Source organism: Macaca fascicularis, chromosome 13 (genome assembly GCF_037993035.2).
Source record: "Macaca fascicularis isolate 582-1 chromosome 13, T2T-MFA8v1.1".
Classification (NCBI taxonomy): Eukaryota; Metazoa; Chordata; class Mammalia; order Primates; family Cercopithecidae; genus Macaca; species Macaca fascicularis.
In genome coordinates, this window is record NC_088387.1 from 91400970 (window position 1) to 91418943 (window position 17974).

A 17974-nucleotide genomic window follows, 5' to 3' on the forward strand; every position below is an offset into this window, starting at 1 on the left:
AGAATCTAGACCCTGGGTCAGAGAGAGGGAGAGAAGGAGGATAAGGTTTAGAACCAGTTTTAAAACAAGATTAATCTGTCACATGGGGGCTCCTGTAGAGATGCCCCTTCATTCTGGAAATCCTCAGCTTTCTTTAATAAAAGGCTTTCTAAGCCATTCCTTCTAAGCATTTGTGCCTGGGGCAGTGTCCTGCTGATAGTGACTGCTTGATACATACGTATTTGCTGAAGTGAATCTACCGGAATTCTGTGTGATCCCCAGGAGGAGAGAATGTCAGAGGTGGAAACAGTGAGAAAGGTGTGTTGAGGGCTGATCCAGTCCACCCTGCAGCTTCCAGATGAAAGGCCAAGGACAGGGAGGGGAAGGGTCTTGTCCAGGGTGGAAGACCCAATTGGAGGGGGCAGCAGGACGGACCCCGGCCCTGATCCATGTGTGATTTTGCATTACCAGAACAAAAGCTGCAGCAAGGACTTCCTCCACTGCCTACCACCCTTCGAAGGGCTCTGCCTCTATCTGCCACCGGGGACAGGAACGCGTAGGTCCCTGGCGAGAGTGACAGAGGCAGCAGTGAGTGTGGCTCCTGCTGGGCGTCTTTGATGCCAGGGTCTCCTGCCTGATCTGGCCTCAGTTCCACATCCTTTGTGAGCTTGCCCTGCCTAAATTTTAAAATTCCATGGAACCCTTCCAATTCACCCCATGGATGGGAGCTGAAGTTCTCAAAACACATCTGACTGTCTGGCCGCTGCGTGAGAGGTTCCATTGTGACTGATCAGGCCACCCTCTCTCCTGGGGAACAGTAGGCCTCTTGGGTCTGGCCCTGCCCATCTCCCAGAAACAGAAATGCCATGGGCGGGGGTGGAGGTGGCGTGGCAGGAAGAGATGCTTTGGAGAAGGGGGTGAGGGTTTTAAGCTTTTGGGTTATGTTACGTAAGACTCATCCTTACCTATGTTACCTTTAGTTAAGCCAGTGATCTCCCTCATAATCTGGGGGTGAGTGGGTAATTCTGGGGATGGGAATTCTGGATCAGGGTTTGCAGAGTGAGAACAGCGGCTCCCAATGACCACTGCCAGCATCAGGGTATAGCTGTGAGCTCTTAGAGGGCAAGAACGGGGTTTTTAAACACATGCCTCTCATAGTCCCTGGCCCATAGTCAGTACTTCACACTGCTGTTAAACTGAATGGGAAGCAGGAGATACTCAACGTAGTAATATCCAGTACTCGTTAAGGAATGACCACGTGCCAGGCACTATGTGGAACATAGCCCCATGAGGCTCCTTAATGTGTCCAAGGTCAAGCAGCCAAATTTGTGGCAAAGGTAGGGTTCAACCCCTGGCCTGTGGCTCTAGCACAGGCACACGCAGCCTGTCATCAGTGCTGCCACTTATGGGACCGTGCAGGCCTAGGGGACCAGGGCAGGAAGGTACAGAGGACGGTAGGAGCCCCTGGAGCAGCAGACAGTGCTAGAATCTCCATCCAGGCAAATGGGAGGTAGATGGCCATGGTCAGGAGTGGACCAGGCAGCCTCTCACCTGGGAAATAGGCAGAGGGTCAGTGCACAAGTTCCCCTCCCGGAGCATTTCACCAAAGGCACCACGATGGTTCATCCCCCGTTCCCCTCCCAGGCTGCTCGGATCCTATTCCGATCTGCACTATGGCTTCCTCGAGGATGCCCTGGTGGACCTCACGGGAGGCGTGATCACCAACATCCATCTGCACTCCTCCCCTGTGGACCTGGTGAAGGCAGTGAAGACAGCAATCAAGGCAGGCTCCCTGATTACCTGTGCCACTCCAAGTGAGGTAAGTCAACGGGGAGCCCTTTTGCACCAGTTCAAGCCTTTCCTCAGCCAGGAATGCTCAGCCAGGGGCGCATTCAGCTAAGAAGGGTATGGCAAGCTGCCACCACTAACGAACACTGACAGTGTGCATTACCTGGGTCACCTCATTGAACCCTGCAGTAGCCTGCCTCTAAGACAGAAATTGCAGAATTCACTTCACAGAAGAGAAAGCAGGCTCAGAGAGCCTACCTAAGGTGCTCACCATCACACAGCTCATAAGTGGCTGGAAAAGGCTTCCAGTGCTGCTGGCCCAGAGCCTGGACCTACTACTACAGCTCCCAGGCAACCAGTGGGTTTTACCATGCACTGGAGAAGGCGGCTGCAGCTCCTGCTACTGTGGACCACTCCTTTGTATTTTGCCTGAAGTTTACACAGAGTCCCCCGGGGCCCTCTGATGTTCACTGGCTCTAATGGCAGTACCCAAAGGCAGCATGATTCATTTTGAAAAGCTTGAGTGACCCTCCAAATTATTTGAGTCTGTTCTGAGACATCTGGTTTCTATCTGCGGGGATGCTTCCTTCATCTTGAAACATACGGGCTTGGCCGGGCGCGGTGGCTCAAGCCTGTAATCCCAGCACTTTGGGAGGCCGAGACGGGCGGATCACAAGGTCAGGAGATCGAGACCATCCTGGCTAACACGGCGAAACCCCGTCTCTACTAAAAACACAAAAAATTAGCCGGGCGAGGTGGCGGCGCCTGTGGTCCCAGCTACTCGGGAGGCTGAGGCAGGAGAATGGCGGGAACCTGGGAGGCGGAGCTTGCAGTGAGCTGAGATCTGGCCACTGCACTCCAGCCTGGGCGACAGAGCGAGACTCCGTCTCAAAAAAAAAAAAAAAAAAAAAAAAAAAAAAAAAAAAAAAAAAAAAAAAAAGAAACATACGGGCTTTGAGTCACACATCACTAATCCAAAATGCCACCAGAAGCCCAAGATGCACTTTAAACCCCAGTTACTCCCAATGTGGGTGTCAAGTGATTCCTGCCTCCTGCAAATGTCCCAGCAGACATATTTGTGCCGTGTCTCACTGATGACATGTGGTTGGTGGAGAGAGTAACCCAGGCCCTCAGGACTCCATGGGGTTCCTTCCATCACTCATGGGGGTGGTTCCCTGAGGCATGAAATCCCTGGGGCCTCAGATACCCAATGGCCTTCCAACTCTGCCACTCTAGAAAAGAGTTCCAGGCCATCTATCAGTCCCAAGTGAGTCAGTGGGACCCAGATGGCTCAGCGGCTGTTTGGACTGTGTTTTTCTATTTCTTTGAAGAACCTGTAGATGTCTAATGCTTGGTCTGCTTTTCTGCTTTGAAGTCAACAGATACAGCACAGGCGATGGAGAATGGGCTGGTGAGTCTGCACGCCTACACCGTGACTGGGGCCGAGCAGGTAAGGCTGGCTGCTGGCCTGTCCAGCTCTCCCCTGGCCTCTGCCTCAGCATTCCTGTTCCTTTCAATAGGGGCCAGAATCACATGAAAGGCCAACAAAGATGAAATGAGGATTTATCACCCTTGCCCCCATCATGACATGTACCATGGACAGCCTCAGCTCCTTCTGTTCATCCAGAAGTTCTGACTCCCACTGTCTTCCTTTCCAGGAATCCACCAGAGACCTTGCTGTCCTGTTGCTGATCTCAGACAGCTCTGAGTGTCTATCTAAACTGGGAGATTAGCCCCAAAGGAGGTAGAATGAACTACCCAGTTGACTCCAGGGGGGAAGTTTTGCCCTGAAAGGGGTTTTATTTGTTACATGCAAGCTAAATTGCTATAACAAAGATACTCCAAAATATAGGGTCTTAAGACAAAGTACATTTCTCTCTCAGGTAAGCAGGTGATGCCAGGACTAGTAGGTGGCTCTGGCATCTCCACATGGGGCTTCCACCCATGAGCCCAAGACAGCTGCTCTAATCCCTTATCTCCCAGCCAGAGGAGAGAAAGAGGCCAAGGGACACTCATATATCCATACAGAAGGCATGAATTGGAAGAGGCATGCATCATTTCTCTCACATCCCATTAGTCTAAGCTTAATTATGTGACCACACCAAGGCCAAGGGAGGCTGGGACATACACTGTAGGCCCAGATAAAACTTTATTCTCATGGAAGAGGGGGAGGTTGGCGCTGGAGGACAATCGTGCTCCTCAATGGAAAAATTGACTCTGGCTGGACAAAAATGTATGTAATCACTGTGTGCAGTATAATTTGGCCTGGAAAACACTACTGAAGTCCAACTTTCCCCGTTCATAAAGAAAGAAGCTGGGGCCTGATAGGAAAGATGTCTTTCACGAGGTTAGACAGATGGCACCTGGGAGATAGCTGGCCTGGACACGCTGTCTCTTTAGTGTCTGTCTACACTTGTCACCACACTTGCGGTGACAGCACTTCCTGGCCATGGGATGGTTTCCTGCAAGTGTTCCTCGGTCTCTGTATTTTCCACAACACTTGAGGTCTAATAATGTCTTCTAAGCCCTAAGAGACCGAGTTCCAAACTCTAGGGCACATCATTTCTCCCAGGACTTTATGGACCGAGGACTGCAGAGCATCAGGCTCTATGTGTGGCTTTCTCATACTTGCCTGGCCTCTCCTCCTTTCCCACATGTCCTTCCTCTCTCTATCCGTCTGTCTCTCTTGTCCATGGACCTGAGGCCAGTTGTTCCATTGTTTCACATTTTGATCATTGTCCCAATCACAAAACCAAGACAATATCTCCTGTCTCTAATGAATGCTTTTTGTACAACAGGTAATTGTCCAAAATTGACCTTGGCACTTCCAGATTCATGGAAAGAGAGCTATTATCAATTAGTAATATCTATTTGGGGCATGAGATGAGGAAGTCAGGTACCTTTGCAATGTATTTGCCATTCTTGGACAAGATCCTTTTTATACATTGAGATAGCCTTTTTTTCTGCTCTGAACACAGGGGAGAAGGGACTCGTGTACCCAGAGGTCCAGATGACCTTGGAGCATGAGTCCCCGCAGAGGCTGGCTGTGGAGACGGCAGTGACTGCTGGGTTGCAGAGCAGCTATGTGAACATCTAGGGTGACAGAGGGGAACTCGGGAGTCCAAGTGCTGGCTCAGCTGCAGTTTGGGCTCCTGATCATGACACCCACAGCTCGAACATTTGTGACCCCATAGTGTACACTTGGAATTGTTTTAATAATATACTGAGTGGTCTAAACAGAACACCTCCCCTGGGAAGACAGGTGATCAAGACCGCATGTCCTGTGTAATCCGTCCCTGCTCCACCATTCCATGCTGCTGACACTTCACAGAACGTGTTCTAAGAAGCACTAGCCTCTGAAAATGGGTTTCCAAATACTTTTGGAAAATGCCACTCACTATATCCCCTCCTTGGCGATTCAGAGTGTACATTTGCATTTTAAAGACTCCAAGAGGCCTGTATGAGCAGTGCAAGCCCTGCTGGTTTTTATTGGACCATTAGCCACAAAACCATTTTTGCTAGGAATAACTATTAATGGCCAATGGAACTGGCATTCAGGATAATTCATTTGAGGAAGTACTATTGCAGGGTAGATAACTTGGGTTACCTCCTGCCCAGTAGCACCTTTCCTGAGTGCTGAGCAGGGTCAGGGGCAGAGTCAGCGGCCAGGGAGTGAAGAAGCACGTGGCCGGCCCATTCTTAGGTGTAGCCATGGCCTTGGCCTCGAGTGTGACCCCTGCACCCCCAGACCAAGGCCCATGCCGGCACGAATGGGTCACTGCCATAAAGGAGGGACACAACCAAGAACTTGAGTTGGTTAAAGACTCCTCCTCCAGAGAGAGAAGGTTATAACTCTGAACCACAAGTGCTAAGATTAAAGCAGCCCATAAATGTGGCATACTTTTTAATCTGCTCATCCTCCCTCTAGGCAGGACACAGACAGGAAGATAAATGAAATTGGCATTTTTTATTATGCACTTAGCTCAGTCGGCGATTCCCTTGGGCAAAGGGGTGAGTGTTTATCTGCATGCCTCACTTAGCCCTGCTTCCAGCCCCTTTGAATCGCAGGTTGATTTTCTCCCCCATGCCCACCAGAGCCCCTGAATATCCATGAGACACTGAGCATGGCTCATTAAGCTATTTGGGGCACCAGGTGACCATTTCTTGTGTCCTTGCTCCAGGGGCTCTGTCAGGTGCTGGGAGTTAACAGTAAACTGTGTGCAAGGCTTGGGGTGCCTCAGGGTAGGGCAGATGGGGTGGGAATGCTGGGTTTGTGCTTCTTGGAGGCATTGAAAGTGAGAGCCCCTTCTGCTGAGGTACTGGCCAGGGAGCGGCGCAGACAAGGGAAGCAACAGAAAACAGCCTTTTCCAAGCCAGGCTCCTGGGCCCGTGTGTGACGGTACGGCTCCTGCACAGCAATGCCCCACTGGTGAGCATGGGCATTGACCGGGTGGCTCAAGGGTCACAGTCGAGGCCAAGGGCACAGCTACATCCAAGAATGGACCTTTACTCTTGCCCAATTCCAAAACTAGGAGCCGGGACTTTGGAAACTGACCATGGCTAGATTGGAATTCTGCCTCTGCCGCTGTCTTAGCGATCTTGAGAAAGGTGCTTAGCTTCTCCCGTGCTGTTTCCTTAGCGCATGTTAGCCGGCACCTAGCTCTGAGCCCTGCCTCCACCTGCGGCTTCTCTTCCACACAGTGATAGTCTGTTCTATCCAGAGTGTTGTCCTTCTTCTCTGACCAAGAATCAGGGAGCAAGTTCGCCCCTTTCCTCACCCCTCTGGGCTTCTGTCTCCTCAGACAACATTAGCACAGATCGATATCACAGCTACAGCTCAATCATATTTTAATTCCTCTCGCCACGCTGAGGGCTGCCGGCTCCCGGGGATGCAGGTTCAAGGGTTGGCTGCTGTGTTGTCATTTTCTCACAGTTCTGCCCTCTGGCTTAAGTGGTGTGAGGGAGCAAAGGGGTAGACCTCCTTATCTGAAGTGCGGTGAGGATGAGTAACCCCAGACAGGGGGCAAGGAGAGAAGAAAGGAAGGAGGAAAGGAGGGAGAGAGAGATGAGGGAAGGCAGGGGGTAAAGAAGGAAGGGAGGGACGGAGGGAGGAGAAAATCGAAGGAGGGAGGAAACAAGATAAGAAGGAAGGGGAAGAGAGAGGAAGGAAGAGACAGACAGGAAGAGAGGAAGGGAGGAAGGGAGGGAGAGAGAAAAGGAAGGAAGGAAGGAAGGAAGGAAGGAAGGAAGGAAGGAAGGAAGGAAGGAAGGAAGGAAGGAAGGAAGAGAGGGAGGGAGGGAAGGAGAGAGGGAGGGAGGGAAGAAAGGAGGGAAAAATAGGAGCAGGGAAGGGTAAAAGGATAGGAGCAGGGGAGGGAGAAAGGAAAGAAACAGAAGGAGAGAAGAAAGAAAGGGAGGGAGGGAGGGAGGAAAAGGAAGGAAAGAAGGGAAGATGAGAGGGAGTAAGAGAAAGAAGGAGGGTAGTAAGGGAGTGAAGGAAGAAGGGAGGGAGAAAGAGAAAGAAGGAAGGAAGGGAGGGAAGAAGGAAAGGGGAGCGAGGGAGGGAGGAAAGGAAAGGGAGGGAGGAAAGGAAAGGGAGGGAGGAAAGGAAAGGGAGGGAGGAAAGGGAAAGGAAAGGGAGGGAGGAAAGGAAAAGGAGGGAGGAAAGGAGGGAGAGAGGGAGGAAGGAAGGAAGGAAGGGAGGGAGGGAGGAAGGGAGGGAGGGAGGAAGGAAGGGAGGGAAGGAGGGAAAGTTCAGGCCATTGTTGGCCATCTTCTCTCAGACTGAGGTATCTCATCAGCTCTGGGATGCAGGATGAGGAGGGCTAGCCCCGGCTATCTTGGTTCACAAGCCATCTCAGTCTTGCTCAAATCTGCCTCCTCTACCCTCCTCACTCACGACAGTGCTGTTGAGACTGCTCCATAGCTCCCACTGGGCTGCCGGCAGAGAATGAGGCTGTGTCTGTGGAACAGAGATGCCATCCATGACAGGGCTTGGAGGAGGCTGGGGACCCATAAAGTTTTCCTCTGCAGCCCGAAGCAACATCCCCTGCTGTTTATCTGCTATTAAATCTCAACTCACTCAGGTTCTGGGATGCAGTCTTAAGGAATGATAAAGTTGCATCTGCCCTTGTGAGGGGCTGAGCGGAATGAGGGGCCATTTCCTCGTCTATCTCCTTCCAATGCTGTGCAGGCAGTAGAGAGACATTGATTTTTTTTCCTTTCAATTTTTTCTGGTTGCAGCCAAATGAGGTCAGAAGTTAAATTGGTCCTTGGAGGTAAAAAGCAGCTGCATTCATCCCCCTTTCTGCTGACTTTTGCTGTAGAGCACTGACAGTTTCCTTTTCTGTTTTCTTTACAGATTCAATACAGAAGGGGCTGGGAAGAAATTATCTCCCTGTGGAACCCCTGGGGCTGGGGCGAGACTGAATGGAGAGGGCGCTGGAGTGATGGGTATGGCTTCAGGAAACCTCTCTCCATCCTTCACAGAGCGTTTGGTGTTGGTAGAGCCTCCTGCCCATGAGAGCAGGGGTTGTCTCGTCGCTATGCATCTCACCGCAGGCCTGTCCAGCTCACACCTACACGTGGTTATCGGGGTCCATCTCACGCTCCTGTGATGCCATCTGCCAAGCAACTATGAGGCACCTACTGTGTACACCCTGTACTAAGTGCACTGTGTTAAGCGGGTGCTGTGAGGTATATATGGATGACAAGACCCAGTGCCCACCCTCCAGAAGGTTACAGTCTACAGCAGGGAATGCACATGCCCAGAATTAGTAAAAGAGGCGGGAGGTAGGGCAGGCAGGAGCCAAGCCCCGACTTGGCAAGACATTGATGGAGAGAAGGAACTGCCTCCCTTGGAGGGACCCATGGAATTCTGATCCTGAGCATGTCACATTATCAGGGTGGAAAATGCGTCCTAACCGGGGGCAGTTGGGGAAAGTGATGCAAAGATCTGGATGATGTTTTTGTCCAATCTACTCAGCTCTCCAGTCTTGCCCTGCTGCTCCGGATGCCTATGAGTACTCGGTGCCTGGGATGTAAATGATAAAGCTGCGCCTCTCCACATTTAAATCAGGAGGCACAGGAGCTAAGACATCCCATGGGGGGCCCAGCTGTGTGGTCAGTGCTTTCCCCAGGGAACTGGGCTGGCATTTCCCAGCTGCCAGAGGAGTGGACCCCTAGGCCGCCAGCCCCTTGCTGACTGTGAAGGAGACAGTGGTCCTGAGAGGACAGAGGGGCCGCAACAGGTTACTTGCTCCTCTGGGCAGCCAGCAAGGCTCAGCCCGGTCGCACTCCTCCAGGGGTCTGTGTCCATCCGTGAAAAGTGTGGTGACACAGCAGCTGCTGCATCGTCGCCAGTGGGGCTGGGGGTGGGGAACTTGATCTGAAAGGAAGTGCAATCCGTTCAGACAAACAGGAATGGGCCCAGCACACAGTGAAATCAATACAGTGAGGACGGTGCGTCCTGGAGGTGAATGCAGAGCCAGCCAGTTCTAGACCTGATGCCCCAGGGTAAGCTGTGGCAGGACCGCTCCAATCTCCCATGACCTTGGCACCCTTGGGCACTCAACCAGTGTGGGATGAAAGTATGATTGGGATGGAGGGCGAGGTAAACAGAGATGGAAGGTGGGAGGAAACAGCACAATGAATTCCTAGAATAAACCTAACTGTGACCTCAGACGCCCCTGGGAGAATCGGGCAGTCAAACCTCCCCAGTTTCTCCTCTCTCGCCTCTATTCTTTCTTCCTTCCCAGGTGTATCCTTTGTGCTTTCCAATATAAATCCTAATAACCTCTGTCCTTTTCCAGTTCTCCTTCCCAGTCATTACTCCAAGTTGCCAAATATGGCCCAGAGTGTGACAGGATCAGCCAGCACCCCTGATTTGAGGCTGCCTGTTGGGATAGAAGTAGAGGGAAGGCAAATGACAATGACAGATTCCCTAGGGTAGAAGAAGAGGCAATATATTCGCAATTGATATTTTGCCCATGTTTCCCATGCTAAATATCGAGTGACCAGTCAAGGCAACAGGGGACACCAGGGTTTGGGGAGAGAAGCATCCCATGAGCTGGCATGTTCAGGGAAAGCTTCATGGATGGGACCGAACTTGAGTTGGCCTTGTGGTGGAGGAAGTATGACTCACTTCAGAAGAGATCACTAGATAGGAGGGGGACGCATAGGCTATGGCACCCCTCTGGGAACATCGATAGTCTGTTCAGGGCCAACAAACTGGCCTGAGGCAGAGGAAGCTGAGAGAGAGAATGCTGGGAGCCGACACCAGACAGCCTGATGCCGGAAGTCTGGATTTATCCCCTACAGGCATGGGCATAAAGGAAGGCTTTTGACCATGGCCGTGATGTGTGCAGAGCAGGGACTGGGGGAGACGGATCTAGCAGCACCTGCTCTGTCGGATCACATATTGTATCCTCAGCTGACTGCTGAGGGTCACCACTTTGCACCAGAAACCAGGCTGGAAGGAAGTGACGGGGACTGCATAATCACTGTCTCCAAGCAGGTGGTTGATTTCTTCCCTACTTTTTAGGAATGGAGATGGATGGAGAGAACCAGATGGTCTAATCTCAGCCATAATTGAAATTTCAGTTGCATACACTTAAAGGCAAACTTGTATGAATCGATAGCGTATTGATTTACACTACAATTATTCTCCCTTACACACTGCAGAAAATGTAATTATCGCTTAATTATAAAATTGCCATTTTACAATACCACATCTGACTGCCTCAGCCCTGCAGCCGGAAGCCTGAGTGGTGGCCCCTGCCTTGCTGTCCTAGCACAGAGGGGACCCAGGCTCCCCATGCAACCTCATCCATGAGAAAGGTCTCATTGAGCTTTTGTGCCCCTGAAACCCATTGCCTACAAGCATGCCTCCCCTCTAAGGAGTGGGCTGAAGAAGGGGCAGCTGCTGCCTTCTGCTTGTGAGGGTCTCTTCCTCGCCAGAGACCCAAGGACTGGCTTCTGGAACATATTGTTCCAACGAAGTGGGCAGCATTAATTAATTAAACAAACAAAAAATCACTGTGTACTATTAGGCATGCAATTACTTTTGCACCCACCTAATACATGCCAAGGCATGGGCAAAACACCTGCGATGATAGGATGGCCAGCCAGGCTCAGCAATCTCATGGCTCTGGGAGTCTAGTGAGGCATAGCAACCAATACACAAAGTAACAGTAACACAGCAGACTATGGAAGCTCAAAAGACCTAGAACAGAGGGAAGTTGGGGGCCAAGCAGGGCTTCCCAGAGGCAATGCCCTTTAAGAGGAAAGATGAGTAAGGGCAGGTTACAGAACTAAAAGGAGGAAGAGGGCGCCAGGTGCAGCGAGCATCAGGGTGAAAGTTGGGGGTGCAGGGGGTGTTTTAAGGAAATGAAGGCACTATTGCTGGAGAATAGAATTCAAGAGTGGAGGTAAGGTGAGGAAGCAAGAAACTGGTAACATCAGAGAGGGTGGCAGAGGCCGAAGTTCTCTTTAAGGAGTGTGAACTTTACCTTGAGAATAATATGGAACCACTGATAGGTTTTAAGCAGGGAAATAATATAATCAAGTTTACATTTTAGAAAGATCATTTCAATGGCAGTGTGAGGAATGGATGGGAAAGTGGGCAGAACTGAGTTCAGGGAGACCAGGTGGACATCCAGAGGGAAGGGCAGGGAGCCTGAACTGGGGTAACAGCAGGAGGGATGGAAATAAGTGCCTGGCTTTGAGAGGGGTTTAAGAGGTAGGATCAATTAATGAATGCTATTTGATGATTGTTTGGATGTGTGGGTGTGACAGAGGGACTCCTCATGTTCTCACTCAGGCAATAGGAGGTGGCAGAGGATGGGTATGGTCAGGGACAGGTTGATTTGGGGTCTCTATGGGACTCTGTTGGAGATGTGGGTTGAACTGCAACATAAATCCATCTAGACCTCAGGAAAGAAGACCACGCTGGGGACAGATGTTTGGAAGTCGTCAACAGGTAGAGAATAACTGGGTCCTGTCCTAGGTGGAATGACACTTGCCATGTGCTCCCCAGGAACTAATGGTGACATGTACAGAGGGTCCCTGTTGACCCACACATGGTTGAGAAAAAATGCACTGGAAAATCTCACCCTGTGGTTTGTTTGTCCATGTTCAGGTCTCAGGAGTGGGAGGAAACCCGTGACCCGCGGAAAAGCCAGCTACGTAAGAAACAGGAAGATGGAGAGTTTTGGTATTTACCCTTCTTATATAACGGTGTTTTAAATCTTTAACTATTGCCCAAGTCTTCAATCCCTACCCTTTTCCCTAAACATTTATGAAGATGGAAAATAGCTTTGCAGAGACCTGTTTAGAGGGAGCCTATTTTCTCTACCAAGACACAAAAACTTTGGATGAAAAATTATTGTAGGCTCCCTCTTGGTGGGAAAGTTATTTCAGTTATGAAATGCTGAACTTTCCAGGACATTTTAATAGTAAAAGAGAATATTGGCACCAAAGGCTTGAAATCTGTGGTTTCCTGGAAGCTAGGATGCATGGTTGTCATGCCCATCTCTTCTGTACCATCTTGCTGGGACCCTCGAGCTCCCCAGTTTCCTCTAGTGTGACCTCAAAAACAGCAGCAGGATGCAGACTCTGTAGCTCTGGGTGAGACATTGGCTTCATCACCCAGAAGTCACGCAGGACTAGATGTTTTGAGAACACATTCTTGGCCATATGCTCACATCTCAGAGCATGACCTGGATATTCCTCAGAGGGTTGTCTGTTTTACTGAGTGATGTATTTCAATGAAAATCAGCATGTGTGGAAAGGAGCATGGGTCTAAATAATTAAGAATCAGAGGGACAAATATAGATTAGAAGGAAATCTTTCCCAGTGTCTCTGGTTTAATCACAGTAGGAGATGGGATTTTAGGTGTGGAATCCAATTTTAGGCTGATAAAGACCTCAACAATAAATTTGGCAGAACACCCTAGGGTAAAAACAATTTTCCTAGCAGCTTAGAGAACCCAGAGCAGACAGAGAATGGCAGTCATCCCACTGACCATGAAAGGGCTCACCATTGGATCAATGCGTTAAGGAGATGGCAGTTAATGATAAAGCTTCTGCCTGGTGACAGGCAGACCCCAGAACGCGACTGTGTCCTTGCTCTCCCAGCCACTGGAGCAGAAGGACTGAAAACACAGAAGGGTGCTTGATGGTGAATGAGCCAGGTTCAGACATTGGTCTCTGGGCAGGACAGTGGCTATGCTGTAAAGTCATAGGAACCCCCACCCTGGGGACACAACCACTAGTCACTGAGTGATGTATATCTGTTTTTAACAGGATGTCATGTCAAGATTTCCAACAGAAATTCGTCTCCATGTTTATATGTAGCCAAATTCCAATTACCCTGGACCATGGAAACACACTCCACGAAGGATGGTCCCAAATAATGTTTAGGAAGCAAGTGATTCTAGGAAACACTACAGGTAATGATGACACGGGTGGTCACACTGCCCAACTGGAAGCTGGCTGCCCCAGCCCAGCCCTGCCATGGCTTCAGCTCTCTCTGGCCCTTGATTCTGGGCCATGAGCCTGAAGCTGAAAGGAGGGGAGTTTGTCAGCATGAAGAGACTGTGACTGCTCCTCCAAGTAAAATGATTGCTGGTAGGGGCCAAGCAGGAGAATCGCTGATGTGATTCTCCTACAGCCCTCCATGCTGTGCCACTGTCCTTCCACTAACCCCCTCCTGCTTCCTGGGAGGAGGGCAGGCTCACCACCTTCCAGTAAACATCCAGGACAAGGGGGAGGGCTGCAGAAGGAACACAGGAAAAGAGTTGGGGCCTAGGTTGGACCCTTGTCTTTGCCACATACTGGCCTTGTGATGTTGGAAACATAATTGGTCACCCTGTCCTCAGCCTCCCCAACACTCAGCAGTGGAATTAGTCATACCTGTCTGTCCTTGAGCCTAGAGAGCACCACCCAGACACAAGGGAGACTATCCCTGCCCTGTCTTGGCAGGTGTGTCCCTGCTGAAGTCCCACAGATAGGCGCCTCTGAGCCCGTCTTTGAGCTCCCCTGAGATGAATCTTGTTGATCATGGCCTTGGGAAAGTCACATTCCCTCCCTGTACCTCCCATTCCCTGTTCGTGGCATTGATGAGTGAAAGAGCTCCCTGTGAAGAGGAACCAGAGTGTGCTTATACATGCTTGATAGAAGAGACTGCGTAAACAATGCATTTGTGTGTGTGAGTGTGTTTGTTGTGTGTTTACACCCAGGGATGTGTATGCATCCTTTCCTCTGGGCACCTGCCTGTCGAGATGGTTTGTTTGAATGAGCCCATACCCCAGGGTGTCCCTCTTTTTGACCTCCAGGCTCTAGTGATCTACAGAACTGCTGCTCAGAGAACCTTGTCACCAGGAGGTCTTGGGCAGAACCTCAAGAGCTGCTGAGTCACTCTTGGGCAGCAAATTTACTGATTCCTCTTCCTGAGCTACGCCTCTCTGATTATAGGGCCAAGGCCCTCTCCCCTGGATACAGTGCTTATCAATGAACTAACAAAACCTGTACATCAGGGCCGTTTTCAGTAATACCTTACAATGGAAAAAGAAAAGGGAGCCAGTGATCGAGCACCTGCATTTTAATGCACCGTCTTATCCAGTCCTCACGGCACGTCCATGCTATGATGGTCCTCTACGCCTCCCCACTCCCTTGCAGAGCTCCCCCATTGTCAGTCCAATCTTCTGATGTGTATCAATTCATCTCTATCTTGATTTATCTTCATTCTTCCATGTATTTGAATCTAATGGTTTTCACATTAGCTCGCTCTCTCTTGTTCTGGCTTTGATAAGCATGCTTGGTTAGAAGAGTACAGCAATTGCCATCTCTCTGCCTGTTTTCCTGTCTCTAGTTGTGCTTGGTGATTCATGCCATTTCAAGGCTCTGATGGTTACCACCAATGCAAAAGTTCACATGTAGCTGGGAACTCTGGAATTTCACTTATCATTATAAAATAGACTTTGACTTTACAGTTTAAGAAACATTTTTCACACAGTGGGGACTATACAACCTTTCCTGTGTTTAAGAGGAGGAAGCCAAGGTTTAGAAAATAAACTTGTATCTCAAGTAGTAACTGTGGGGATTAGGACCCAGGCCTTAGGTCTCCAATCCAGAGTTTACAACACAACCCCACAGAGCTCTCTGCACTGGACATGGTCCTGCCCGGGATTCCCAGTAGTGAAGCTGAGCTCTAGTAACAGCTCTATCTGATGCAGGAGGACTTCGGAATGATGCTCAATTCAACTTTTCTGTGCAAGAGCCAATGGAAGGCACCAATGTTGTCATCTGCATCACAACTGCTATCACGCCACCAAATTTGAAGGCAGAAGATGAGAAACTTCCACTCAATTTCCAAGTGATTCCGGTAAGGCAGCCTGCTTCAGGGCTTTCCCTTTTAGAAATTCAGTGTAAACCTTGAGTTGGGGAGAACAGCTTTGGCCATGCTGGGAGATTTGACTATACCACAGCCTTGGAGACAAAGCCCAAAGAGGCTGTAGCATTCATCCAGTCCAAGGCTAAATGTGCAAGAAATCTGAGGCCAGAGAGATGACAATCGACCATAATTACAGTGGGACTCACCTCCTGCCTGTGTCGCTTGTCAGCGTTTTCTGGGACGCTGTAGAATCTAATGCTTGCTACTCAAAAAGTGGTCTTGGCCAAGACTAGCTGTTCTAACAAAGCAGATTCTGGGCTTATTCCAGACATTCTACATCAGAATGTTTAAGGACAGAGCCTGAAAATCTGCATTTTCATAAGCTCTCCAGAAGCTTATGCACATTAAAGTTTGAGAATAATTGGCTAAACTTTGGAAGTTGTTTGGGGGGGTGGGGGAAGCTGTCTAAACTGTTCTGAGTATAAATCCAAGAGGTGTGTTTTTCTCTCATGTTTAGACCAAAGTCGAGTCATAGTTTGGTGGTTGGCATGCAAACTTCTGCTTGGCTATTCTGAGGCCAGGTTTCCCCTCCACCTAGGCTCTCTCTCTCCTTTCATGGTTTTGGTTTTATGAAACTTTTATTTTAGGTTTGGGGGTACATGTGAAGGTTTCTTACATAGGTAAACACGTGTCATGGGGGTTTGTTTTATAGATTATTTCATTTCCCAGGTATTAAGCTCAGTACCCAGTAATCAACTTTTCTGCTCTGCTCCCTCCTCCCACCCTCCCCCCTCAAGTAGATCCCAGTGTCTGTTGTTTCCTTCTTTGTGTTCATAAGTTCTCATTATTTAGCTCCCACTTATAAATGAGAACTTGCAGTATTCGGTTTTCTGTTCCTGTGTTAGTTTGCTAAGGATAATAGCTTCCTGCTCCATCCATTTTCCCAGAAAACATGATCTCGCTCTTTTTGTGGCTGCGTAGTATTCCATGGTGTATATGTACCACATTTTCTTTGTCCAATCTGTCACTGATGGGCATCTAGGTTGATTCCATGTCTTCGCTATTGTGAATAGTGCTGCAGTGCACACTCACATGCATATGCCTTTATCGTAGAATGCTTTATGTTCCTCTGGGTATGTACTCAGTAATGCGATAGCTGGGGGAATTCATTTTTTAAAAATAGCATTTAAAAGAAAAAAGCTACAAAAGAACATCTGATATCTCTACTCCCTGCTATTCCCCCAAACAATTCAGTGCATCCCCCAAGTCAAGTGAAGGTTCTCAAATCATACACCCCACGGCTTCTTTGCACTAATGTGGATATTTAAGATCATGCACTTATCACATGCTGGGATCCTCTCTCCTCATAATAGAGTTGAAGAAAATGAGGCCCCAAAAGGTGAAGTGACATGGTCAGAGTTAATGGCAGAGCTGAGATTGGCTTTCAGAGGTTCCCTAAGCCTTCAGTCAAACACACAAGTCACCTTTCTGAGCACCAGGGATATCAGAGGTCCTTTAACAGACTGGGCTGGAGCTTGAATTACAGTGTCTCTAGGAATGATTTCAGTTTCTGTTCACTGAGCTGAAGGCAAAATTCACAGCCTTGAGTATCAGTGCATTTATGGACAGACAGGGGCTCCTGGGTACCCAGACATGGCTGAACAGTCCTGTGCATTGGCTGTGGTTCACACTAATAAGAGGGCCTCACGGTGAGAGAATACGGATCGTGTCTCTCTTATCAGAAATGCTTTGGACCAGAAGTATTTCACATTTGAGATTTGGAGGATTTTGGAATATTTGCAGTATATACTTACTGATTCAGCATCTCTAGTCCAAAAGCTCAAAATCCAAAATGCTCCAATGAGCGCTTCCTTTGAGTATTATGTCGGTGTTCAAAAGTTTTGGATTTTGGAGCATTTTGGATTTCAGATGTTCGGATTACGGATGCTCAACCTGTACTTCAGAAGTACAAGCATGTTCACATTCATTGTCTCAAAAGCCCAATTAGCCCCACTTTTGTAGGTGTGGAAGCTAAAGCTCAGAGAGGAATGACCTATCCAAGGTGCACCTTGGAGGTGACAGGGGCATTTGATCCCAGGACTTAGGGTCTCAGGCCCAGGGCTCTCGGTAGGGCTTAGGAGCATGCCTTTCTGATGATACTCATGGCTCCAAAAACCACAAAGAGCAGGAAAGCTTTTGTGTTCTGCTCTCCTTGACCATATTTCCATTTCCCAATTTCAGCAATTTGGTGGAGAGACATTGCTGGAGTTTAGCAGAGTAGTTTTGAGGTGCCTCAAACCCTCTGATGCTATCAAAGAATATCTCTTAAGGATGCAGTAGTACACGGTTGTCATTTTCATCACCACCTGGTACCTGAACACTTTTTCCACCTTAGGGGAGTCCTGGTGGGAGGCAGGGCCCAGCCTCCTACTGCAAGCAGCTAGAGGCCAAATATTCCCTCAACCAAGCCCTTGGATGCAAAAGTTGTAGACTTGTGACCCAGGCTTGCCCAATTAGATGCTCCCTTCATCTCCCCCTCATCCCTCATACATACACACACACACACACACACACACACACACACACACACACACACACACACAGAGTCACTCAGAGCCTTGGCACTCGAGGAAATAACTAAAATAGGTGGGAACAGCTGAGGATTATTTGCTGTGTATCCCTCTTGTCTGGCCCCTGCCCACCTCTGGGCTGCATTTTCTAGCATCCCATCGACTCTGTGAGCTTTTCTTCTAAGAAGCACCTTTCAGCCCACCCCAGCCTGCGTTAGTTTCCAGGGCTTTCAGACAAGAATTCC

At 49.3% G+C, this 17974-nt stretch overlaps 1 protein-coding gene across 1 annotated transcript in view; it reads left to right on the forward strand.

Moving 5' to 3' along the window:
• The window catches only part of CAPN13 (calpain 13), an 85615-nt gene that overhangs the window by 41745 nt on the left and 25896 nt on the right, over positions 1–17974 (forward strand). Inside the window, exons 6-11 of the mRNA XM_074012044.1 lie at positions 1624–1798; positions 3143–3217; positions 8129–8220; positions 11906–11980; positions 13071–13216; positions 15002–15150. Of these exons, the coding sequence (XP_073868145.1) occupies positions 1624–1798; positions 3143–3217; positions 8129–8220; positions 11906–11980; positions 13071–13216; positions 15002–15150 (712 nt within the window). The remainder of the gene's footprint in view (positions 1–1623; positions 1799–3142; positions 3218–8128; positions 8221–11905; positions 11981–13070; positions 13217–15001; positions 15151–17974) is intronic.